This window comes from Neodiprion fabricii, chromosome 4 (genome assembly GCF_021155785.1).
Source record: "Neodiprion fabricii isolate iyNeoFabr1 chromosome 4, iyNeoFabr1.1, whole genome shotgun sequence".
In the NCBI taxonomy this organism is placed as follows: domain Eukaryota; kingdom Metazoa; phylum Arthropoda; class Insecta; order Hymenoptera; family Diprionidae; genus Neodiprion; species Neodiprion fabricii.
The window spans coordinates 19,256,986-19,282,868 of record NC_060242.1 but is presented as its reverse complement, the minus strand read 5'-3'; the positions used below and the strand labels follow the sequence as shown (position 1 = coordinate 19,282,868).

Sequence of the window (25,883 nt, the reverse complement as noted above, 5' to 3'; positions counted from 1 at the left end):
CGTCGTACAAATGCTTGATGTAACGTTACTTTTGTCAACGGAACGCGGCTTCCGGGTGTTCTATCTTTCGGTTAAAAATTCTGGAACAAACGGTAGTATCTGAAGGGTTTTTCGAGTGGTGAACCAGGTCGAAGGTCCTGATCCGGCCCTACATACTCAAGGATCGAAGCTCTTCTTTGATCTCGGAAGTGGCACGGAATGCCTGCCAGCCAGCGAACCGTAAAAATTTGCGAGGCCCAAGCCGTGCCTCGACTATGTAAAGAAGAGGTAGGTAAGTGTCGCGACATTTTCGCAACTCCCCAAGGGTACTCATCTCGACCCTCGAAGGATCCGCCTCCGAGGTTTCCGAAAACGTAATTGACTCGAAGGTGAAGATCGGGAAATAAGCCGAGCTTACATTACTCGGCAGTTATTCCACGGCCTCGATGACTCTCCGGAAGCTCGTGCGGACAGCCGGCCGGGTAAAGCCGAGTAGCCAGAGACGAGATTGGCCCGTAAAGAAGGGGGAAAGAAAGAAAAAAGGGGGAATAAAGTCGTACGAGGCACTATTCACACATTGCCTCCGGGGCCAAGATGCAGATTAGACACGACGGTCGCCGTTCGCCTCGTCTCTCCCAGCCGTCCGCTCTTTCGAGGATAAGAGCACCCACTACATAACCCCTGGAGGAAATGCTTAGCCAGCTAATTACCCTCCCTCATTATTTCACGTCATGCCTCGCCGAGTGTATGCTTCTTCTCGTCAGCCCCTATCAGCGTTCGGATCGAACCTCTCGCCGAATGACATAATCCCGACAATGTCGTGCGCGCCTTTGCTTTGTGCCTTTGTAGGTACCTCGTGCCGAGAGCTGTCAGCTCCGCTGACGGTTTCACAGGGAAACGTCATCGGGGTTTCTTGTTTTATTTCTCACTTTCAGACGATGTTTTCGGCGGGGCTGTGCTCGAGGATTGGTTAAGCTCGACACGCTGCATCGTTTGGTGGATGAAATTCACGCGAAAGAAATTGTTAATTAGGGTATATATTCCTGAGGGTATGAAAATCTTTGTGAATTCTGACAAACGTTCTTGCAACATTACAGGGAACTGGCACTCGGTTCTTTGGTAATTCAATCAGTTCGAATTTTCACACCAACGTTTTCGAATCGGCTAAAGTGGGATCCGTAATATTGACAGGTTCACATGATTATAGCGAGAAGCCACTCCGTCGTGTACGTCGAACTGAGAGGCTTGAAGATTCCGGAATGACGTATGAAACTGACTTCGCGTCTTTTGTTACGGGGGTTTTATTGGGTTGCAAGTGATATTAATTTGTTTCAAGTGAATTCAGCCTCGTGGGACTTAATGTCGGATTCAAGGCTGAAAATGGACTTCCCTCTCCCGAGAGGCAGAAAATTGCGAGACGTGAAAAAGCCGAGGCGACTTGCGTTGACTATATTGAAATTCCCGGGCTCATGACCGAGCGTGTATTTTGAGCTACAGTGGGAAAGTGCGAATATTCAGAATTCATGCAGTGAAAAATGTCACTTTACGCCATCGTCAGGAGAGTTAAGCTTGGAATTTAAAGCGCGCGACGCGGGGCTGACAGTCCCGTGAGAAATGGTATTTGAAATTTTTACGAGTGTTGGACCGTCGGTTATATAGTTTCTGCGATCGCTGGCTCTTTCTCTTATCGGAAGACGAGTCACCCTCTAACCGTCCTCAATTTCGGGACCGCATCACGCGGAATACGCTGAAACGCAGCTTATGTCATGAATGAAGAAATCCGCAGTTAAGGGTGTCAAAGGGAAAGCTGACCAAATCGACTTTCACCCTTTTTCTCTGCGATTGGTGAGAGTTGTCCTTCGTTAAATTCCTCCGAATTATGATTGGTTTCGCTATCGTGTGGTGTCATAAATTTTGTCATCGGCTTATATCAAGATATTCTTTTTCAATTTTGCTGTACAAGTTTTCGGCCAGACTCGACTATAGTTTTATAGTTATACTGCATATTTGTTTACTTATTTTTTAGATTATTGACAGAAGTTGATGCGAATTTGGTTTTATCGAGAAACCCTGTTATCTGGGGATCTTTTTCAAATTTGATGATATAAAAAAGGATTGTCCAAGCTGCTTTCTAAGTATCGAGTTTAAGTTCAAAGTAAGTTGAAACAATCTTATTTTCATCATTGAAGTAAAAAAAGATCCCAAGACAAGATATTTCTCCAAGGAAACCAAATTCATATTTACTTACGTTAATAGTTCAGAAAATGATTGAAGGAATATATAATTCCAAGTGTAAAAATTGTTTACGTCTCCAAATTTCAGTTAAGCTCTTTTATAAAATCCTGTTCGCTAATGATACCAATAATCAGTTACGGCATCGTATAATATCGAAACTGTATTATTCGCCTCATGCCCGTTTTTCCGATCAAATGACCGTCTCAAGTGCCAATGACAAATTTCTGTGAGACTTCTTCGAATCATTATTCTCCTCTGATCAAGTACAAGAGTGGGCTATACTGAAGCTTGCCGTTCTCCACCATGGTGGCGATGCGGAATTGACACAATAACGCGAGTGTAGCAGTTCGTCGCTCATCATATTTTTCCAATCGCTTGGATCGAGCGGATAACAAGCGGCAGAATCATTCAGAAGCTGATCACTAACCGGATGGCTAGAACTTGGAGCTTTCAGCGGAACATGACAGTTACGCTGTGTGCAATGTGTGGTGCAGTGACCGAGGCGAGGCCCGGTGTTTGAGAGAGAGAGAGAGAGAGAGAGAGAGCGAGAGAAGCTCTGGGCAAACTGACCCAGATTGCCACCCTGGGATGCACATCCACCATCGTCTCGGCAAGTATAAATTCAACTGGAAAGAGGAATATGGTGATTCGCGGAATATACACATATATATACATACCTATATATACATATATATGCTACCGCACGGATCTGCATCGAGCGCCTGAAATCCGTTCAACGATTGGTCAGCAACGGTCAGCTCTGCGAACTCGAGTATAATTTGGCGGTGGTATAATAAATGAAAGTGACTGACAATTAGAAAATTACCCGAGGCGAAACTCACTGGTTATGCTTATTCTGTAGCACGTTATAGTGCATAAAAAAGACATTAAACCCGCATTTTTTTCATTTGCTGGTCGATTGTTTAAGAGTTGAGAACTACCGGCAGAAAATAAATAAATAAATAAGGGTTGAAATTCCTGAAAGTAAAACCACCGGGCGTATTATCGTCTATCGATTGTGAGTGATGTCCTGTTAGTTTTTGAAAAAAAAATTTACATCATTATGTTTTTTAATATGCCACAACATATGAAAGATTGACCAAAATCCCGGGAATGTATCTCAGGTACTTTTCTAAGATTAGGGAAACTTGAGGTTCATCATTTCTATTTCGTATTGAATTTGGAGCGTTGATTATTCCCGAGGCCCCGAACTTCGTCTTGATTTACTCGGGAAACCGGATGAATTTTTGATAGCTAATCCAACTTAACGACGTGTACAGTACCCGCGGAAGCTTCAGCCTCGACGACGTCATCGTTAATCTTCATCCCCCGTTCCATGGTCTGAATAAACTATAACACAACTTTACCAGCGTGACCTGGCGTCCGGGGACAAAGCGAGAAACAGAATAAGAGGGACAGAGGGAGGGAGGATTAGCCCTTTGCTCCGGCGCGATTTAATCTCTGGTCGAGGGTCGGTTGCTGCAAGGAAACACTCGGGACTTGCACAGGAAATATCCGGGGAAAAGTTAGAGACAGTGATATCGGGTTCACGGTTGGCAGTATAGTTTCCTGAAAATTCGCACCGGCTACACAACCGCGAGCTTGATTCAACGCGGTTCCGACCCTCCGACAGGACCACGCAAACACTCGACTCTCTGCAGGTACTATGACTGCAGAACGCGTTTAATCGGATCCCATAATGGACTGTGATTTGTGTTCCTTGATCGACACGCTCGACGATCCTTCTGGAGTTTACTCAGCTGTATCGACACAGCAGCTGCAAATACAGCCAGAAACACGAGCGATAGTGAAGACAAAGAAACCAATTGTTCGGGATCAAAACAGGCGAGAAGATACCACCTTCCAGGATTGCTGTCGCTGCAGGAGAAGAGGATCCTATCCTGGGATCCGTTCTTTGGAGGTTTCTGGCAAAGCAGTTTCAAGATCGAGCCGGATAAGCCGAAAAGCGGAAGAGCGTGTAATTATGAACCTGGAAGGCAGAAGAGCTGAAGGCACGACTCCAGGAAACCATCGGGCGCCTTTTGTCGCAGTAGAGAAGCTGGCGTAAGTATTCATTATGAAAGGGTACAAAGTTTGGTGTGTTGGAGGAACGAGTAGGCACAGTTAATAGTGGTAGGGTCGTTTTGCCCCCGGCTAGATATCCGGATACGGATCTTTGTCTCTGCACCATCACAGAGACATACCTGTAGCAGCGCTGCCGCTTCGGGTTTAATGAAAAAAATGAGCAAAACAGGATGAAAAAAAAAAAAGAAAGAATTAACACTCGGTTGCCTTCTGGCGCATGCCCGGACCAGTCAGCTCTTACAATCAGACACTGACTGTTTCTGAAAGTCTGCCTATTATCCATCAGCGTTTTTTCTTCTCTTCATCTTCTTTTAGTTGCTTATTTTTTCCCGCGGAGTTTGAGCCCACTTCGCACGAGCCTTGCAGCCTTTGACGGTCCTTATCTCACCCCTTGTCATTATCGAAACAATACTTTGAGATCGGGAAGGGGAGAGGGAGGGAGCTGGCTGCGAGCTTGAGGTGTCAGTAACATGGTGTACCGTCCCTGTTCTTACCAGTTGTTTTGGTTTCCTGTCGTACAGGCCGGTGAAATACGAGGAAAAAAGGACACACCCCGAGGCTGGGAGCGAGAGATAGAAATGAAGATAGAGAAGGAGAGAGAGAGACGACAGCTGGTGATAACCTGAGAAAGAAAGTCCAAACTAGGAGACGAGAGGGGGATGAGAAGTGGGGTTGGCTTTTTGAAGAGAGGCGAAACTCGTCCGAGGCGACGGGCCGCTGCATATGACAGATTTGAAATATTAACCCCCAGCCGAAAACGTCTCATGCAGATGAGAAAGAGCGAGAGAGCGAGAGAGTAAAGATTGCAAAAACGTTTATAACCTCGTCGTCCCTCCGTGTCGGAACTCCCGAGACCCACGTTCCAAATAGGCAAACTAGGAAACATTCCGCCTACACGCGAATGCTTCGACGACATCGTCGCTTCGCCCGTTTTAAACGCCTTGCAATATTGTTACAACTAACCGAGTCACGCATATCCATCTCCGTGACTCGGATACCGAAGTGCTTTTCAAATCGAACACAAACAACCGAGCTTCTCCAACGTCGCATTTCGGCGTCTACCTGATCTCTGCCACACGTCAGATTTCGAATTTCAGATGTCGTTGAACGACTCGCAAAATTTCGAGCAGTTTCAATGACCCATCAACCATTGATAACAACGTAATGACGCTACGCAACCATTGGACGCTCTTTTTCTAGGTTTCTTGAAAAGCCCGGCATTTCGCGATCGTACGAGTATTGAGTTTGAATGGATTTTAAGATAATGCTTTTCGAATTCAACACAATTAAACCGACTACGTTTGCTTCGTCATGTTCATACCTGTCACTACTCTTCACTAGATGCACAATTTCAAATTTCAGGTCCCGTTGAAAGATTTCTAAGAATCTAAGTAAGTTTCAACAATCCTTCATTTACTTGATACCAATACAGTGATAACGGACCATCTTCAGCTGCTCTTTACCAGGCGTCTTCACGAGCTCGGCACACCATCAATTGTAGGAGTCTCAAGTTCAAAAGGGTCTTAAAATATCGTCAAGTCATCGCGGGGCGCCAAGGTCGACCGGTAGGAGAAGCTACGAACTGGGCCACAGAGCAGCACCTTGTCATTTCTTCTCGAGGATTTAAGCATCAACGTAGGAGTGAAAAGCGGGTAGTTTGGCTAACAATGAGGCGCCGGCTAGGCCCGAGCGTCTGGATGAGACTGGAAGAACCGTGTAAAGAAGAGCGTGCAAGGGTTGGGCACTAGACACTTGCTCTGGAAGCGTTGGATGTATACCCATCAGCCGGGGTAGCACGTCCAGAAAACCCGACCGCCCCCATCCAATGTCTGTTACTATAGTGCATGCTGTAACGACGACTGTCACTTTGCGCAGTCTTTTACCTGGGACCCTTCAGAAAGCGGATATGCACGTATCGCACTCTCAAATCCGGAGAAGATGAAAGAAAACGGCTGCTTTCGGTGTTCCGATCCACGAGGAGTTGTTTCAACGTTCATTTTTACACTGCCAAGCCGTCCGTCATGCTCCCCATTCAACCGGCGATGTCGAATTCCATTTCACGTTATGGACTTGCACAATGCACTCATTTGGCTAATACGTTATCCCGTTAGGGGGCGCGTTACCCATTCGAATTCACTTTGGTATTATTCCTTTACACGGATGACGTTCATTTACCATTTTCACAGTCCATTATCCCTCCTCTGTGATCTCGACGTAGTCACATTACCCGGGGTAATTATATGCACCGTCCTTCATAATCAGGACAAAAACACCCGAGACGATGTCTTTGTTCAGCGTGACGCTAGTTTCGTCATTTTTCAATTCCCTTGTTACGGCACTGGAAGAACCGTGTTAAATTTAAAACGACTGTAGTAAAACCATTATGGAAACTTGTATCGGAAGCAGAGGCTCGTTTGAGTAACCACTGCAAGGAGACGAAACAGAGGCTCCGAGTAGAGCTACTGTTTCAGCCTTCGAAAGCGCTCGACGACCCCTTAAGTGTAACTAAATATTTACCCTCCCTCCTCGCTCTATCTCGTTCAATTTCGAAGACCCAGCAGATTATTCACGATAATGGCGCTGCCACGGTTAGCCAGGGACGCTTCCCGGGCTGACGAATAATTATAGTAAACACGAAGTGGAACTTCATCGCCGAGAGTCTTCTATCTCGGGCAGGCTGCAATCGATCAGAGCCAGAAGAGCGAGCAAACGAGCAAAGTAAGTGAGTGATGTGGCCCGACGTGTAAGGGTCCGGGAGCAAAAGCGGGACGAAAATAGGCCCTCAAACACTCGGAGGTGCGTGTGCAATTCCCCACTCTCCCCTCTCTTTTTGTCTTCTTAGTTCATCTTCGCCTATGTCTTATTTCTCCTCCTCTTCCTCCTCCTCCTCTTCCTCATCCTCTTCATATTCTTTCTTATCCTCTTTTGTTCGATAGAAAAAGCTCCGCGACACACGTGGGGGAGGAGGGCGGGGTGATGAAGAGAGACCCTGGCGAAAAGTTCATCTTGAAAGGAGCCTGACGCCTCGGCGTACCCTACAAAGAAGTTATTAGTGGCAGCGAGCCCAGGGTCAACAGTGGCTTTCCTCTACCTCAGGCTCATCTGGTCATCATAACTTGGGTCAAGGTCTCTTCGAGGCGTGTTTAGCCGGCCAGGATCACCGTAAATCGACGGATCTGTACAATACATTCAAAATTTAACGACTCGACTCGGTTTTACATCGTCTCCTTGTCTCCTGAAAAACTCAGGTACTCTCTGACATTCTATATCTCTCTCTTTCCCTCGCCCCTTCTTACTTTCGTCTCGTCTCTCTCGTCCTGCGCGACCCCAAAAACGCGAGAACTCCGGCAAGCCCTCAATCTCGCGTTCTCAGACTTCCTCGGTGACATATTATTCGCAAAAAAACGTCGGCAAGGGAGTGGAGGGGTGGAAATTTATTTCTTCATTTCTTATTCATCATTTATACCCTTCCTCCACGCTTGACACACCGAGGCTCAGGCGTGAAAGAAAGAAAAAAAACTGGGCTGTTTGATTTTTCACTGGATAGAATGGCGGTATAAGTATATTTAGCGAGTGTTACCTCGTTTCGAATAAAATGAAGCACCGCTATACGCTACTAGTTAATGGATTTTTTTACATTCAGGTTCAAGAGACGAGTTAGCCAAAATCGATACTTTCTGTCTTTCTGTTCACTTTGCGAGTTAGTCGCACATTAACTATCCCGTAGTCCCATTATAAACGAAAGTTTCGACATCAATCATGCCTTCTTTAAAATCGCTTCAAAATCGCTAAATGTCTAGCAGATTCGTTCGATTTCACTCTATGCAATGACTTATTTCACTTGGAAGACTGTTTTTTACGAATTCACCGAAACGCTTTTTAATGTCTTGACATCGTTGTGTATTTAATTTTACGACATTGCACCGATATTGATTTTGATTAACAAATGAAAATATTTAATTGACTGCTGAAAAAAATTAATTTCGTTTCAATGACTTTAAAAAAAAAAGATCTGAATCAAATGAGCCATCGTAGCGTGAATTCAATTTTGAAGTGACTTGAAATAAAGCATCGATATTTTTGTTTAAGATTTCAATTTTTTCTATTTTGTATTTTCAAATAGCGTTATAGTTAACGAGTATCGTATTATAATTTGATAAATACTCGAGTTGTGCGGCTATCTCCTAATAAATTAAAGCGCATCCAACGATTTACTTACAATTATTCATATGTTTCGAAAATTGCTTTTGGTGATGAATGACTGATTATTTACTGGATTTCACGTATCGTCAAGCGATCGTTTTACCTGTGTTTCCCATTAATTCTAACGGTAATTACCGTGCAGTATGTAAACCTGACCAAGCAATTAATTGTGAAGATTGTTCAATTATTTGTTATTTGCCGCGTCAATTGCTGAATTAATGTAACAAGTTTTCACTGTTGTTTTCACTAGTTCGTCTATTCGTCAGAGGACAGAGTAAACAGTTAGCGCAATCGTCGTATGATTTTTTACCCCGAGTTACCCGGGCTGTCGATATAGGGACATTTGTCGACCCGAATAATGAAACCCTGAAGGGTGCAATTCGCGAGTTCGTTGCCAGAAAACTAAACTCGTGAATCCGGTTAGCATTCAGAGAGGCTTCTTGGTATAAATCATAGTGGCAAATAGCAGGGGTTCAGCTATAAATTTGTCAGAATATATTTTTAAACTCAGCGTAGAGAGAAATGAGAAAACTACGAGGCGAGGACGAATTATCCTCGTCTCCAGGAACGGAATACGGTGATAAAGAGGTGGAATATTTGATCCGTTGGGGTAATTAATTCAGCCAGTAAAGCGATCGCTATGCCACAATTGATCCGGAAGTTCAACTATTCCATTTGTTTCATCCGGATGATATTCTACAAGATAAATCTTCGGATGTAAATTTTCTTGCAATAAGTTTTGAATAATTTAATTTTTCGCAAACATTAAATTCGCTAGAAATTTTGACGTCTGTGCGAATGAATTGTGTTCACCTTTTCCAAACTCTTTCGGTCGTAGGTCCTTATAATTTCATTAACATGTGTTTATGATTTTGCTTAGATCGTTACCTTATGCGATATGCGAATGAGGTTTAAGAGCTCGATTAAATATTCACTTCAACGATTGACAAGAAAATACGTACATACAACAGACTAGATCATGCTTCAAAAATTCATAATTAATCGGACGTATTCTGGAGAATACGTTTAGAGTATGATATGAAAAAAATAAAATTTCGCGCAAAATTCAGTGAAACTGGTTCTGAATTAAACATGTAATTTATCTTCACGTTACAGTTTCAATTGGCAAGAGCTACGCAAAGTTAATTTAGCGGTGTAACAAAAATATGTGAGAAAAAAAAAAAAAAAAAATTTTCATCAGAGAGGCGCATTATGCAAGTAGCAAACAGAATTGTATAGCGTACGAGTAGAGACTATGTATTATTGAATATCTTTTACATTCCAGTCTCTCCCTTTCTGTCGCTTTCTTTTTTCATATGTGCGCGCATGAGAATCGCGGATACGTGAATGACGCGAAAATTATACACCACCGAGGACCAATTTCCTGCTGTGTTGTCGCCTATTATGTATAATTCATAACCCGCGTAACCCGACGTGCAGGATAAGTTGTGCAGCACGTTAACGGCGTGTGCTCAATATACCCACCGACCCATTTGCTTAAAGTAATTTCCGTTCAATTTTCGAATCTCGATCTTCGAATCGAATTTACGCATTCTGAACCCGCCAATGAAACACCCCGAGGCGAAGCGTAAGCTTCCTATTAAACACTTGTTTAACGATCTTGCAGGTTTGCGTCAGCTGGAGACTGGCTAATAAAATTCCCCGCAATGCAGACTTTTTTTTTCTCACCTCAATTTTATTCCGTTCCCGAAGTGTGTGTGGCAAAAAAATCCGCAGCGTGGTAAATGAAATATTTCACGCTGCAATTAAAGACCCTCACTTTCAAGTTTGCTGAAAAATAAAAAAGCGGATCAACCAAAGAAGCCAAACCGACCGTTAATTTTATACAAGTTTTTTCCATCCGAGATTCTAATTTTCAAGACACTTTTTCGCCGGCTAGTCAAAAAGTCAGTTTACGTCTATCAGAATCTCGCATAGATACATACAGCAAGTCTCGAATTACCAAATTACGGTGTAATTCAATTACGTACTGCGGTTCGACGAACGGAAGATAAGCGTGCGACGATTCAGATTGAAAAAAGTTCAAGTGCCTTGAGCTGTTCTATAATCTCAAATCACACTTTAACCGTGAAATTATTTCGCGCTGGACCTTAAATCTTTCCGTAGATTTTTGCTCCCGGTGGGTTCGAGCTTCGCTTTGTAAACCAATAAACGAGGAACCTACTTTGGCAGGTGTGAAAGGCAGGGGTAATAGGAGGTTAATCCACCGGTCCGTTTCGCCCCAGAGATTTGCATCCGGAGGGTAGCGACTGACGGTGAGTGAAAGGCAATATAAAGGCCGTCTCGATAATCCCGTCGTTGACGGAGGCAAGGGAACGCGGGCTCGGATAAGGTATAGGTGATAATTAACGACACGGGCAGACACGCAGGTAGGTACGTTGGAGCCGACATTGATTCACACCCTTTATATACCGTCACCATATTCACTCCGCGTGCAAACATACACGGACGCGATGTTTTATTGCCTCTGTATGATAATGTTCGAACACACCTCCGTTATTCGCGTCGTGTGTGCGCGCGTTAACCCGATTTTAAACGGTGCGGCATTATTCACCCCGCGTATTTGTGTACACCTGTATATTTATTACACCGTGGCGGTGCAATTAGTCCAGTCGCGGGATAAAATATCGGGGAAATGGTGCGCGGCGTTTCCCGTTATTAAACCATATCGGCATGAGTGAGCTCGTGATATTATGGGTATAGTGCACGTAACGTTTGCGGTGTGTTTGATGCATTTTACGTTCAACGTCGCGTAACATCTCCGAGCGTGCTATAAAATCGGCGCTTCTATACGTGTCGACGAATTTCACATCACGTGAAATAAAAACTTGGCCTGTGTTCTTTATTTACTGATTATTTTCTCTTATTACCGACTGTGTTTCATTCTGCAGCTCTCGAACACCGCACGAGCGGTTCACTCGAGGTTGTTGCTTTAATTTGTGAGTTGGGGTTTGAGGTGAATTCTTAGGTGTTAATCCGCACTGCGGCTTGCTTTCCACGTTTATCTTCCTTTCGCCTTTTCCGTGACAGTGGGAAATTAATATCTGCGAAATAGGTATAGCAATGGCTTCGTTCAACGAGTCAACGGTAGGATCTTACATTCGAGTGTAAATAACAAAGTGTTATTGTACAGATCGCGATCGTTTCAGATCAACGCAGCGTCGATACGCGCGGCTCGTCGAATGTTCAATTGAAATAACACGCTCTTATAACATCTTTCCCTCCTTGACGATATTGTCGAACGGTTTGCTTGCTTCGTATCGCCAACCAGAGTTCGTTTCATTTATTATATGCATATTAGTAGGTACATCAGAAGTATTTCACACAGCTGAAATTCAGTGTTTCTGTGGCGAAAATTTAATGCTTGCGCAACAATAAATTAACGTTAAAGCCTTGTTTAACTAAAAAAGTCGAGTAAACCTCAGAAACTGATTTTGCGTCGCGATTACCAAAAAAGAATCGACGATAGCGCAAAATGTACCTCGTTTTTCGTAATTCCAACAATATTCAAACAGTTTTATTTAACGATCTACTGATTTTTTCTAGTTACTATAAAAAATGAAATTTTTCTCAGTATAATTTTATTTCGCAGTATACCGGGTATAAAATTGAAAAATTTGATGCACGTGACGATCTTTCAAGTAACACGTTTCTGTGTTCCGTGTATCAAGGAGTGGGTGTGCAGCGTGTAGCTGCATCAGTGAGACTCTCCTGGTCCTGAATGCAGGCAGGAAATAACTGCCAAGAGAGATAGCCGCTAGCTTTGACACGCGACAGCAATTGTGCAGAGCAGTTACACCGCTGGATCCGTTTGTGCGTTGTTCGTACACACGCGTGTTTATTACACCGGTTCACAAGAGAGGCGATGCGTATGTTTTTGCAATTATCACTATTCTAGCCTAGTTATACAGACACCGTTTTTCCACCGACCCCGAACCCACGTTGCAGCAACTTCAGTAACGTTTCATATTATGAATCTAGGCATTAAGCCAGCTTATCCATCATCGCGGCAGCCACTTTTCGCCAATGGCTCCCGGATACGTTTTGGCATGTAGTGACAGATGTAGGTCGAATGGATTCCCCAATTAAATCTGTTTTCGATGCCGCGACGTGACCCGGAAGGAGCCGGATAAGACTCGGGGTGAGAAAACAACTTATGAGATTTTTGGTTTGTTTTTTCCCTGTGCTTCGACCTCTTATACTTAATTGGATTTATAATTGTGAGAAAAAGACGTAAACAATTGAAATCGATGGATGAGAAATAAGTGCGAAGAATTTCGGACTTTAATTTTTTCCTACTTCGATTTCTCCTTCATACTTTTTCCCATATTCACGAAGTTGAATTGGATTCCTCAAAAGAAGAAACAGGAGTTCAAATCGATTAATAAAAAAGATTGGACATGTAGTTCTGAGAAGAAAAAGCAGGATCAACGTCAATTGTTCCTCGATTTTTCTCCACTTTGTCGAACTTTGTTTTCTTCCGTATAATTCTTTCCGTATTCAAAAAGAGCAAAGTTTAATTATATTTCAATTAGAAGAACAAAAAAGAAATAACTGAAGTTGATACACAGAAGAAATTAGATATCAAGTTGTAAAAAAAAAAAAAATAATGAAACCACGAATAAAGTAGTTTGTCAATTTCGCTCTCTTCTGTCACACTCTGATTTCTTCTTTCTTTTGTCTATTTGCGGAATTTCATTGGATTCTCAAAAATACAAAAAAAAAAAAAAATAATTCAAATATATGAACAGATGTGCAAAAAAAACAAACTTATGAATGAGGTTACAGGTTGATCAATTTTTCGACGATTCGTATGTCAGGATTTACGCGAAGAGTGGTCAACCTGTCGCGACTTCCGGTCGCGAAATGGCCGCCACCTGAAAAATTGACGCTTTCGAAAAATCGTTAATACCCGTAGGTTTTCCGACAAAACTTCGTGAAATTCGCTATCACGACTTTCAATCGTCAATGTGTATTTCAGTTCAAATTATTCAATAATTTTTTACACGTCTTCGGAATTCCAAACGATGAAATACGAATTCGCTACGTGATATTGAAGAGGAGAAAATTGATGATGCATATTTTTTATCAACAGTTTTTTCCCTCCCGATCGGAAAGTTTAAAGTTCGTTTATTAATCAACTTCACAACTCTTCTATCTCTCTGTTTTACCATTCTCCGTTTGTTTTCTTTAGATATTTGTCTTCTCCTTGCCAACTGACGTAAATTCTTCAGAGTTCGAATGAGTTGCGCTATTCTTTGTGAGCATAAATTATTTTCAAACAATTTTATTTCCTCCACTGTAAATACGCATTTATACATATAGATATAGAACGTATACGTTGACCATAGAAAAACTTTATACTTTTGGGGAAGATTTCTGCCGACCACAGACAAATACCCTAAGTGGGTACAGCAATATTTTGAATGCGTCTAGTCAGTCTCAATAGCCGTTAAGATGACATCGTTTACTTTTCCAACTCACGAGCGACGTGTTTTATGGTGGTAAATATCAACCATAAGTGTCTGCAATAAATCGAAAATTTATTTTCGTAATAAAACGAGTGAAAAAAATACCGTTACGTATACAGGAAATCGCGAGCTTTATTCCTTATCGGTCAAATTCTGTAATCCTAATATTAACGATGATATACATATATTACAACAATTCTACGTTTGTCTGCATTCCGTGTTGTGTAAGAGACAAATGTTTGCATTCTTTGAACATTTCGACTAGCTAAATCTCAGAAAAGTATCAGGTTAAAAATCTTGCCAAGTAATGAGAAACTTCTTTTCGAGATTAAGGAAATATTACTTCAATTAAATTCAGCTTCATTAAATTCCGTCGGTGCTTCAAACTTGTGTTTTTTATCATTTTTCGTAATTAATTTTAATTCCTTATCATCGTTAGGTACGTATACATATTTTTTTAAATCAGACTCACCGATGCAGAGTCCGCACAGTAATAAAATCGTGATCCTTGCGTAGAATTTCACCGAAGAAGACATGGTACCGCCTTGAAGTCGCGCGTGCAGTCTAAAGTTTTATTTCACGCACAATTTTTCGTTTCGATATATCTCTTCCTCTCTCCCTGCCCTTTGTTTTACTTGTACTTTTTACCACGCTGTTTATACCAACTTTATTTTAATTCTTGATTATCACACACAACGATATACGAAACGAACAACTATTCTGCGATGGATAAAGTCGCCGATTATGTCGTGTATTCTTGTTTATTTGTTGTTTATTTTCTATCAAAATAGCGATGAACGAAGTTGCGATATCCGTCTCGCAGAATCTGCTACCGCTGCTGGCGAATCGCCGCAAGAATTTAAAACGAAAGATTATTTATACTCTTGAATTTTCTCCGATCACTGCAAAGCTCAAAAAGCACCTCGACACTCTTCTGAAATTTGTCATTAATACTATTAGCTCACTTGTTTCCACGATTTCAGTCGTCTCAACGTTTATTCCACTCTCGGTAACTCGATCGTTCGTTTTACACTTAGCACATGAATTTGTGCCACGGTAATGGATTAATTATCACTGCAGAAGCGAAGAAATGCAGTCGTGGATTTGCAATATACAGCCTGCAGAAACTTTATAACGCTATTTATACGTACAGTAATAAAAGTTGTAAAATACTTTTTCACCAAGTCTCTCTCCGCTTACTTTCTCCTAACAAGGATCGTCTCTCTCTCTCTCTCTCTTTCTGTTTCGCTATCGAATCAGGTGAAAATCAATGATTCACTATTTCGTGGTAAAATTTTATCAGCAGCAGCTTTCGGTTGGCTAAAATTTGTAGGGAAAAAACCAACAAATTTAACGAAAAAAAGACGAGGAATAGAAATAAAAAATTATTCCTACTCTTGTTGTCGTTGGTTTGTCAAATCGAACTTCTTAATCTTCCTCGGAAGTTTTGTTTTTTCTTCTCTTTTTACCGTACTTCGATTACGGTTCTTTACGCTGATATTCTTGAAGCTCGATCGAGGGAGAGCGTCGCTTTCACCTGCGTCGTCAGCGGCGTCGCTGTTCAACTGACATAGAGTTTCGCGCAAACCGTTGTGCAGCCCGCGGAATCGGACCAACCCTTGTGCGCAACGCGGAACTCGAACGAGACTCATGATTTTCTTTGAAAACTGATAAAACCGCCGACTCGTCGATTTTAAATCGCCTCATTTACCTTGCTCTCCTTTTTCATAATCTGATTCTTGTTTTTCTTTTCTTACTCAGCATCTATACAAGAAAGTAAGAGCCCTGAATTCAAAGATGAACGGGAACGACAAATTTCGCGAAACAATGGTAGTAATAGTAATAGTAGTAATAGTAGAAATAATAGTCTCGAGTACGAGGTGAAAAAAAATTGGAACGATTCAGAATAATCCAATCAGTGATAAAATAGTCAAAGTGAATTATGACATAATTTGATATTATTAACATACCCGCGATATTAAAATTACTTTTCATAAAAAAATTTAACAAAACTGAGGTGCTTCATGGGTTGTATAATATTTTGTGATTAATTTGTGGTTTTTTTTTTTTTTTTATCTTTACATATTCACATATAATTTATAAATTAATACAATTTTCACAGTTGTAAACATCGAACGAAAAATTATTTACAAAATTAGAAGAAAACTCATCGTACACGCGTCTCATTTGCAAACTTAATTTGATCGTATTACGAGACGTATATACCGAAGTCAATATACTTGTATCATGTGCAATAATGTAGGTATTGCACCTAATTGCTGCTGAATTCATAATTGGCAAATTATGCCATGTATACTTAATACATAAAGTAATCCTTATCGGTTGTATAATGCACAATATATTTCTACCAAGAGTAGACCTTCTACTCGTCCTCTTCCCGCGTTTATAACAAGGGAATAACGGCGGGAATTCTTCCTTTATAATTATTCTTTTATAAGAATTGAGCACAAAGACGTCTGAGCCGCAGCTTTTCTTCTTTTGCAGGCTTCAAATATACACTATAAGCTTCATCTGTATATAATAATCTTCTTCAGAGAGTTTAAGCGCTCGACTAAGTGATGAACTTGAAATAATAATGCGGCGATGATTGCCTCTGAATCGTTAAAATATTCCAACACGCCTGCAAGCTTTTCGTTGTAATTAAGTACGTACATTATCATGCAATATATCGAATACAATTTTGCAGATTTTTCAGGGATTTCTCTGAATTTCTGCGAAACGTGGGCAAAATATTCTGTAGGTATACATACTCTGCAAGTATTCATATTTAGGTACAAAATGAAAATCAGTTTTGTATCTGTTTAGTATTGTTTTTTGATTATGAAAATTCGTACTACATTTTCTTGCATTAATCATTGCGATAATTTGATACGGCATTGACGACTATAATCCTACTAAATAATTACATTTGCCAAATTTTCTAGCAACAGTAACAAGCGTAATTTTTATCCATGTTGCACACAGTCCAAAGCGCGGATAATTTTAGAGCTTTTTCGTTGTGCCCGAGCGCAAGAGCTTTCACATAATCGTCAGCTCGACGATTTACCGCCATCGACTAGCCGAGAATCGAGACAACTGTTCTACGCTTGTCTCTCTTGCCCGTTGTGTATGCATTCGTGTAACGTTAGCAGTTACATACACGTTGGTATAATCCAGCATCAGCAGCAGAGTCGTCAGCGTGAAGAGAAAAGCCCCTTGATGCACCTATTTGCCGGAATGACTGAGCCAACCAAATCCATCAAGTCGGCTTATCACTCCACCTGATTGCCTGGTAGGGGGGATATTTGCAAAACGATTAGTAGACAATTCGCCTTCCCAGCACGGAGGAAACGGCTCGACCAGATTGCCGTGCATATCCTGCGGCGCTTTTCGATCCAGCAGCTCAGCTGCGTTGTGATAAATTTCGTTTATCGCCCGGTGTGCAGGAGCGAAAATAAAACCCCCCGCGAATTTCGCGGATACCACGTGCTGTGTTATATGCTAAATAAACACCGTTCTCCGCGCGATTTTATTCGTTTTCATTCTTTTTCCTTACCCCCGCCGCTTTTTTCTTTCCGCTCCTTCTTCTTTCTCTATCGCACTTTTGCTTTTGTTTTTATTCCTGCTTTCGCGCAATAAATAATCACAAAAATAGAGCGGAGAAATTTATGGAAAAAGAGAGGCAGAGGGGAAAAGCCGTCACGTTGCATCGATGCAGCAACTTCGACTCGTATCTACCCCTCGCATTTTTATTCTCTTATACTCTTTTTTACGAATATAGACGGTTTTTTATCACTTGACATGTCTGGGTGCTTGCAGTACAGCACGTTTTATTTTATTATCATTTCACGCATGCGCGCCATTCGGTAATTCGCACCATCTGCACGGCAACGGATTGCGGACTTTCGATTCGAGGATAGTCGGGGGCGGGATGTGAAATGGACGAGAATTTTATTCATCCAACTATATAATACCATCATGCGGAGTGTTTGGGAAATAGTGGAAAACAGAGTTCAGATATTTATATTCTTATTTTATCTTATTTTCACCTTGGAAATTATATTCCAAGCTCGTAATACAAAATCGTAAATAAGCATACCAAATTCTGTAACAATTCATCGGAAATCTTGAGAATTTTCAATTCCTTCGTAAAATTTCATTTTCGTATTCTCGAAACTATTTCACAGATGTTAAAACTTGTTTGTTATAAACTTGTTTTAATTTATGTTATTCCTGTTTCAAGTCCCTTGTCAAAATCAAAGACTTGGAACAACTTTGAATTTATTACACCGATACTTTATTCATATATTATGTTGATTTTAGAGAATTTGATGTAATAACTTATAAACTTTATTGCACTCGAAAATTTCTGCCAGAATGTTGGAATAATTTGTAATGTTTGATGTAATTTCGCGATAACCGGAAAGCTCCCGTGCTCTGCAAATTGCGAAGCAATGTTTCATTGTTAGACTATGCAGCTAATTTCAGCATGCGGTAGAGAGCAAAATTTGTGCAGGAGGGAAAACCTACCGAGACAAATATGTAACTTTAAACTTGTATGATACTTTTACCATAAAAAATGTGATAAAAAAACCTTCGATAATAAGATGCAAACTCTTTGAAGTCTCGTACATTTTATTTTTCACCACCCTTTTTCCCGGCTTATTTCGAACCGTTCTTCCGAGATTAAATCACGCATACATCTCGCTTTATCCGAGCTCGCGGATATTCATTACACGAGCTTTATTATCGCGGCTGTGTTTGAACTGTAATTGAATTACAACCAGACTTGATTAGAAATTTCGCGAGCTCAGTTACAATCCTTGCTAATATTCTCTATAAAAATCCTCCAAGATTTCCAAAAATTGAAATTAAAACTATCGTCTGATAGATCAGCTCTTCATTATGCACATAGTAGGTACGTGGTTATTAAATTGGATTACATTACATGGTACATTAAATTTTAATTCAGGTAGAGTAACTCGGATATAAATTTTACGCCGATATGTACTCGCCTCGGGCGAACGCGAGTTCACTTCTACGGCGGAACAAATTAATCTTTAACAACGTCGTCGCCGACATGCATAACTCTGTATATACCTACGTAGATCTACCTATAACGGTTGAATGTGCGAAGCTTACATAGGTGGGGGGGGGGAACGTAACATCGTCAAGCGCAACTTCTGCACGCGGTACAGCGTATAAGCAGCAGCTGACACGAACCGTCTTACACACATCCAAGAATTTTCCCGAACTCAACTTGCGGGTACGACTAGAGCTTTCTATACACAGCTAGAGAGTTTCGAAATACTTCGCAAGTCTTTTGCAGCTGCAGCGAATGGAGCATAGTAAACTATCTCGTTCCGTGGCCGGGAAATTTTTCCGGCGTATCTGCTACATATTGCATTATAACACAACTTACAAGAATGTATACTAAGAACTTCGTCTCTCACATTTTTTTGAAAATTTTTGGCAATTAATTGATAGTTTGAACGTGCCGTGAACATAATTTTTACAGTTATAAATAAGTTTTCGGTGCGTATGAATTTTATTATAAATACAGTTGAGGATATACACGATGTAAATTGATGAAACAATCCAAAGTGATGTTAATGAATGTATAATAATTAGTGTGATTGACGAATCAAATTACGACTAATTTTGAAATTTTTTTTCAAGTTTTTATTTCAACGTCGTGGTGTTTTTTATTTATTTTTTTTTTCATTTCATCGTCTTTTCTAAGTGTATATTTATTAAATACTACGCGTCGACGCGCTGCATGGTTGGAGAAGAAAATTCTTACTTCAAGAGAGGGGTAATATGCGTACATAATACGCGTCTAGGTGTAATAACCTGAATTCCACGTGCTACTAAAGTATATTCTACGTGGTTATTAAATTCTAGGTCGCGCGAAACGTTCTGGCCACTAAAATGACCAAATTTAATTACCGCTATTACACTGCGCTGCTTGCACTGGGAATTTCTATAGGTACATACCCACTTTTGCACTTGCCTGTACCTTGCACTCGGGCGAAAAGGAAGGAAATGTAATTTGATCATTTCTGAACCGTGAACAAATTTTTTACGTTCAAACAAAATTTCATAATATGATTGATCAATGATCTATATTCGCAGGTGAATCAATCTCAATACTGCACCGAAGCACTTTACAACGGATAAATGTTCAGGCGTTAGAATAATTTCTAATTTTTATCCAAAAAAAAAAAAAAAAAAAATAACAAGTATAAATTCTATCATTTTCCTGAACCTACTTGAAGGTACTTTTTTATCACCTCTGATGACTATGATTCTTAGTCAAGGAGCTTTTTGATCTCAAACGACGGGTTGAACTGTGTCATTACGGAAAGCGGGCGTAAGAGCCGTGGCGAAACCCTTCCTTTGTGAGTATGTTTTAAGTTTGATCGTCGCCGACAGGCACTGAATGAAGCTAAATGTACCCGAAGCGAACACGAAAAGGTTTCTAAAGGCGGTCTCGAGACTCAAGTTTTCCGATCCTTGTGCCGTCACCATTTATCCCGCAGTGGATAACAATAATCAATAACACACGATTGTGTCCGATGTTCCTGATGTTTGGCGAGGGTGATGAATGGGCAGCGGGGTAGGATCTTCGAATCGCGCGATTCTCAACTCGGTATCGTTGCAGATACGGTGGACAGAACGAGTGTTATTGAAGATTCAAGCCGCGACCAATCCAGCGATTCTAATTCTTAATCTTTAATCGACTCTAATCGAAGTAAAACAATCGCATATTCCTCTTTAAAACGAAGTACTCAAGAATTGAAATTATTCATCACGTAGAGATACGGTTTTTATCTTATAGTATGATCAGCGAAATGAAAATGATGGTGAAAATTCATCATTGCACTTGTTTCATTGGATAAAAATGTGTCTTTCGGTAGAATAAACATAGCTCAATAATTACACTGAGAAAAATTTCATTTGTTATAGTACCTAAAAAAATTCAGTAAAACAGGTATCGTTAGAAAAACTGTTTGAATATTCTTGGAATTACGAAAAACGAGGTACACGCAACCATTTTGCGCTATTGTCGATCCTTTTTTGGTAATCGCAACGCAAAATCAGTTTGTTCGATTTACTCTACTTTTTTAGTTAAACAAGGCTTTAACATGAATTTATCGTTGCACGAGCATTAAATTTTCGCAACAAGGAAATATAGTAACAGTGGTCGTAATGAGAATGAATAGTAACGGATACTAGAGTTTCTGGTAACCGCTACAAAACTAATTTTCATTATGTACTTAGAACTAGATTTTTTGATTGTGGTAAAAAATGAAAATAGTTAAGGACTGAGCGGTAACCGGAATTAAAAATGTACAGCCAAGATAATTATCGTTTTAATTTCAAATTCTTTTACAAGAAAGAATCACAGAAGACCTCTAAAAAATGTGATCCATCCAAATGAACAACTCCTTGAGTATTAGCAGGTGAAAAATTTGTTTGGACTAAATAAATTCTCACTGATTCTGATCAATATCAATCTGTCTGTGCATAATATCCTAAGCTTTCCTTGGGTCAACTATACGATCCAATCATATTTACATATTTACTTGCTAACAGTCTAAAGTCATCCGTTTACTCGACCAAATAAATTTCTCTTTCGTGATACGCTCATACAGGTGAAATGTTCAGAACTCAGTGATTGCAAAAAACTTGTGATATCGGCACGATTCTTGCCAGATTTAAAAAAAAAAAAAAAAAAGGAGAGAAAAGCCTCACACGCAAATGGCAATAAAAACTTTTACTGTGAAAAATTCCAGTTGTTTCAAAATTAATCACTCTTTCTTAGTTTAAGTTTATAATTACATTTCCTACATTTCATCTGGTTTTCCCGCTATTTTATACCATTTGTTCTTTTTATTTTTCGTTTTTTTTTCTACCCTACTTTGTCGACACAGTACAGAATTTTCTTTTCTCTATCGCCCCGCAGGAGAGTGGACACACTGATAAAAGGTGTTTCGCTCCGTAGTGGACATAGTTTCGCGAGGATGGGGGGGGGATGTGCAGTCTTGGAGCAAAATAATTCAAGCATCTTGAATTATCGACCAGCCAGAGACGGAAGTCTTCGCTTGGTTTTCTTGACGGATGTAGTTCATGGAAGTGAAACAGATGGCGTCACAATCCGGGTTGGCGAAAGGCAAGCATGTATGCCAACGTGACCAGCGCGGAGATTGATGCGGGTGGCGAAGGGATGACGAGGTGAGAAATTGCGCCGCGTGGCGCTCCGGCAAGTGTTATTAATTCCCATCAGCTGTGAAATCTGTGCTTGTTCCGTCAGTTTGCTTTGTGGCAATTTAACGGTGGAATTACGCATAACAAACACACACACAGAGATCCCTTCGCCGAATAACTCTGCGCGTATGTGTTGCGTGAAGTTTGCTGCGTCTAACAAAATCTTTGATTTTTCATACTTCTATCGGTGATAATAAATACAGCTGTTAACAACCCAGAGAATCGCAGGAGCAAATGATGGCCAACGAAGTAAGGATGATAGTGAAATGGTGCGGCAAGGAGTACGAAATATGCAACATAACCGAAAACGACACCGTATCCACTCTCAAGGATATCGTCCATAAGGAAACTGGCGTAAGGCCCGAACGACAGAAGCTTCTCAACCTGAGATTTAAAGGTTATGTTATGTTGTGTTTTGACTCGATGGTCGATATCATCGCCGTGGTCGTCTTTTCATTATTGTCACCGTCATGAATTAAGCGAGATATCGCAACTGGAATGTTTTTCGGTGAACTAACGTTAATGACAGAGTAACGATGCTCAATTCACTCGATCAACGTTTAATTGATGATCGATCTACGAATGTATTCTTTATAATAATCGATCAATGCGGATGATCGTACTGCAGTTCCATAATTCGAATTTCTAGTCTGCAAATAAATAACTCCGGGCACTATGCAGTCCCTATTTACCAATAAGTATTTAAACACGTGGAGGGAAGTTTCATTTATAACGCCGATAAACGAGGTGTTTATTCACGTTATTTTGTTTATCGAATCCACCGAGTCGGCACAGTTCTTCCTTACCGACGAATCAAGTTTGGTTGCATCAGATATGCAATAACAAAACCGGAAGAAATTCAATTTTCGTTGACTACTAAGTATTAACGATCAACAGAAATATCATCAATGTCATACATATATTCCAATAATGATATTCATATTATTCGAAAGCAGAACTTGAGAATCGTCACTGTTTACTTTTTATTTTCTCCATTGTTACCATTTCAATCAGTATTCTGATTTAAATAAATGTTGAATCTTTAGAAATCAGCTGAAGGTCCAATTATGCATATATTGAAATAGCAATTTCATCTTACAAAAGCTAGGAATATAAATTGTATAATTGAAGTGAAATTGCAAGCATGTAGTTCCAACATGGACGGCGTTGGCACACTAGACGTTTTATTTCAGTTTTCACATTATTCGTAGCTCTGCGCAGTTGACAATCGTCATTTCACGCCGAATTCAGCGACGGCAGGAATAGATAAGCACATAAGTTTTGAATGGAGTCTGCGATATTTTTCTCCTCTAATGAGTCAAAAATGGAAGGACCGAAAGTATTTTTGTCTCCGTGTTTACGATGATCGATCCAGAATAATAAAGATCGTTTGAATCGGTAGAAACTTTCGTAAGTAAAATCTTGCAATAACTCTGAAGAGTCAACATACTCTTCACTTTCCTGTTCATGTAACTTATCTTTGGGAAATTGGCTTCGGTCAATAAAGATCATCGTCGCGATTATTGTCACCACAGCATCGCTTTGAAATGCGAAAAGCCACGTATTCTCGTTTACACGATAAACGGAATCAAGAGCTTTTAACAAACTTTACGTTTTACCGAACACAGGCAAAGCAGCGCAGGACGAAGACACGATCGGAAAACTGAGTATAAAACCGGGCTTCAAACTGATGCTGATGGGATCGAGAGAGGAGGACATCGCAGAGGCGAGCCAAGCGCCGGAAAACGTGCCGGACGTGGTGAACGACCTGGACATTGCCGAGGAGGAGGTGATAATCGAGAAGGCTGAGGTCTACCTCGCAAAAATCAACCGCAGGATACAGGACTACCAGGTAATAGAGCTGAACCCGCTTCGGGAGGGGATGAAGCTGCTGGTCTTGGACATAGACTACACCCTCTTCGACCACAAATCGCTGGCCGAGAGCGGCCACCTGCTGATGCGGCCGTATCTCCACGAGTTCCTTACCATGGCCTACAAGGACTACGACATCGTGATATGGTCCGCGACGAGCATGAAGTGGATAAACGAGAAGATGCGGATGCTCGGTGTCTCGTCCCATCCGAATTACAAGATAGCCTTTCACTTGGATTCGCTGGCGATGATAACGGTCCACACGCCGAAGTACAGCGTCGTCGATGTCAAGCCGCTGGGCGTCATATGGGGAAAGTACAAGCAGTTCTCTGCGAAGAACACCATCATGTTCGACGACATAAGGCGGAATTTCCTCATGAACCCGCAATCCGGGCTCAGGATAAGGCCTTACAAGCAGGCACACTTCAACAGGGACAAAGACCGGGAACTGCTGAAACTCGCCAAGTATTTGAAGCTCATTGCCAAAGTCGACGACTTTCAGACCCTGAATCACAGGAAGTGGGAGGAGTATGTGTCGAAGAAGAAGAGGAGCGAGAGACGCACCGAAGGAGATGAGCAGAAACTCTAGTATTTTTCAATCGAACTAACCGAATCTCGTTGTTCCGATTCTCCTCTTCAGCCATCGGCGACGACATATTTTTCACCCATGATGATTTTGTTCCGTACGATTATCGCCTTCTTTATTTTATGTTCTACAAGTATACGGAATATACGAAAGCGGACACTGCCTGTTCTACAAGCTATACCGTACAGCTTTGGTAATTCTCTGAGAAGAGGAGTAATTGTGTTTTTTATACCTGTAATAGAGACGTCGTCTATTAAACGATGTGATTATGGTAAGATTACCTGTACGTAAGATTAATTAAAAATATGTATTTTCGATATGACGGATTCTATACGTAGCCGAAGTTGTTGTTCATTGCTCAGGAGGTTGAGAATGATTTACCCATTACCATAAGTGATTATGCTATTATATATACAATACAATGAATATATGTATATCCTTTTACCCCGTTCTCGCGTATGTACATTGGCGCATTTATTGTATCGTGTATGAATGTTAAGTTATTTATGAATCCTGTATAGAAATAAATTTTTTTTTTTTTTTTGTTTGCTTCTTTTCTCCAGTATTATTAGCGAAGTATTATCCAACCCGCCCCCAACTCAAGAGATGTTTTACGATAATTCGTTTAGACCTCTTACGCGTTTGAGGATCCAAGTATTCGTGCTTCGGCAATTGATCAGAGAGATTATAGTAATATTATCGCACACGTAGATTTGAGAAAGGATTGTTTCAAGCTGTGGGAAATTTTGGTCACATCCAATATGACCGTTGTTACAGTTCGTTATTATATGGATTATCGCCCGGTATCCGTCTTGCATTTTGTACAAAAGCCTCGATTTGATTGAAAATATTCGAATACTTACGTACACTCAGGCACGTTTTAAAGACTTGTCTATTCATTTTCTAATCTTCCGAAAACCGACTACTTTATCTTCTCGCGCTCCACTTCATCTACGTTTTCTGTAGCTGTAGTAGTAGCACGTAGGCAGATCGTTTAAATCTTACCAAAACTTTAATCTTATCGGTCAACATCACAGGGCTAAGGCAATGGTTGAAAATAAAAACACACTCCAGTCTGATTGTTTGCAAAGAGATCATAATTTTGGGCTCACTTTGTATTACAAATTGCAATTCAATTTCACTAGCAATTAATCACAATA

At 40.7% G+C, this 25,883-nt stretch overlaps 2 protein-coding genes across 3 annotated transcripts in view; one reads left to right on the top strand and one right to left on the bottom strand.

Annotated features, from left to right (window-relative positions):
• The window catches only part of LOC124180536 (lymphocyte antigen 6G), a 63,157-nt gene extending 47,588 nt beyond the window's left edge, over positions 1 to 15,569 (bottom strand). Inside the window, exons 1-2 of one of the 2 annotated variants that reach the window (XM_046566180.1) lie at positions 15,390 to 15,569; positions 14,467 to 15,314 (exon numbers count right to left, since the gene is read on the bottom strand). In XM_046566180.1, coding sequence (XP_046422136.1) covers positions 14,467 to 14,530 — 64 coding nt within the window. In that variant the 5' untranslated portion in view covers positions 14,531 to 15,314; positions 15,390 to 15,569. Of the gene's footprint in view, positions 1 to 14,466 lie in introns of both variants that reach the window. The other variant, XM_046566179.1, reaches the window with a different exon arrangement.
• A 6,700-nt stretch (positions 15,570 to 22,269) lies between these two features.
• On the top strand, positions 22,270 to 25,040 carry LOC124180528 (ubiquitin-like domain-containing CTD phosphatase 1). Its single transcript, XM_046566169.1, has 2 exons — positions 22,270 to 22,662; positions 23,894 to 25,040. Exons 1-2 carry the CDS (start codon positions 22,500 to 22,502, stop codon positions 24,724 to 24,726), a joined length of 996 nt encoding a protein of 331 aa, XP_046422125.1. The 5' UTR covers positions 22,270 to 22,499; the 3' UTR covers positions 24,727 to 25,040.
• The last annotated feature ends 843 nt before the right edge of the window (positions 25,041 to 25,883 follow it).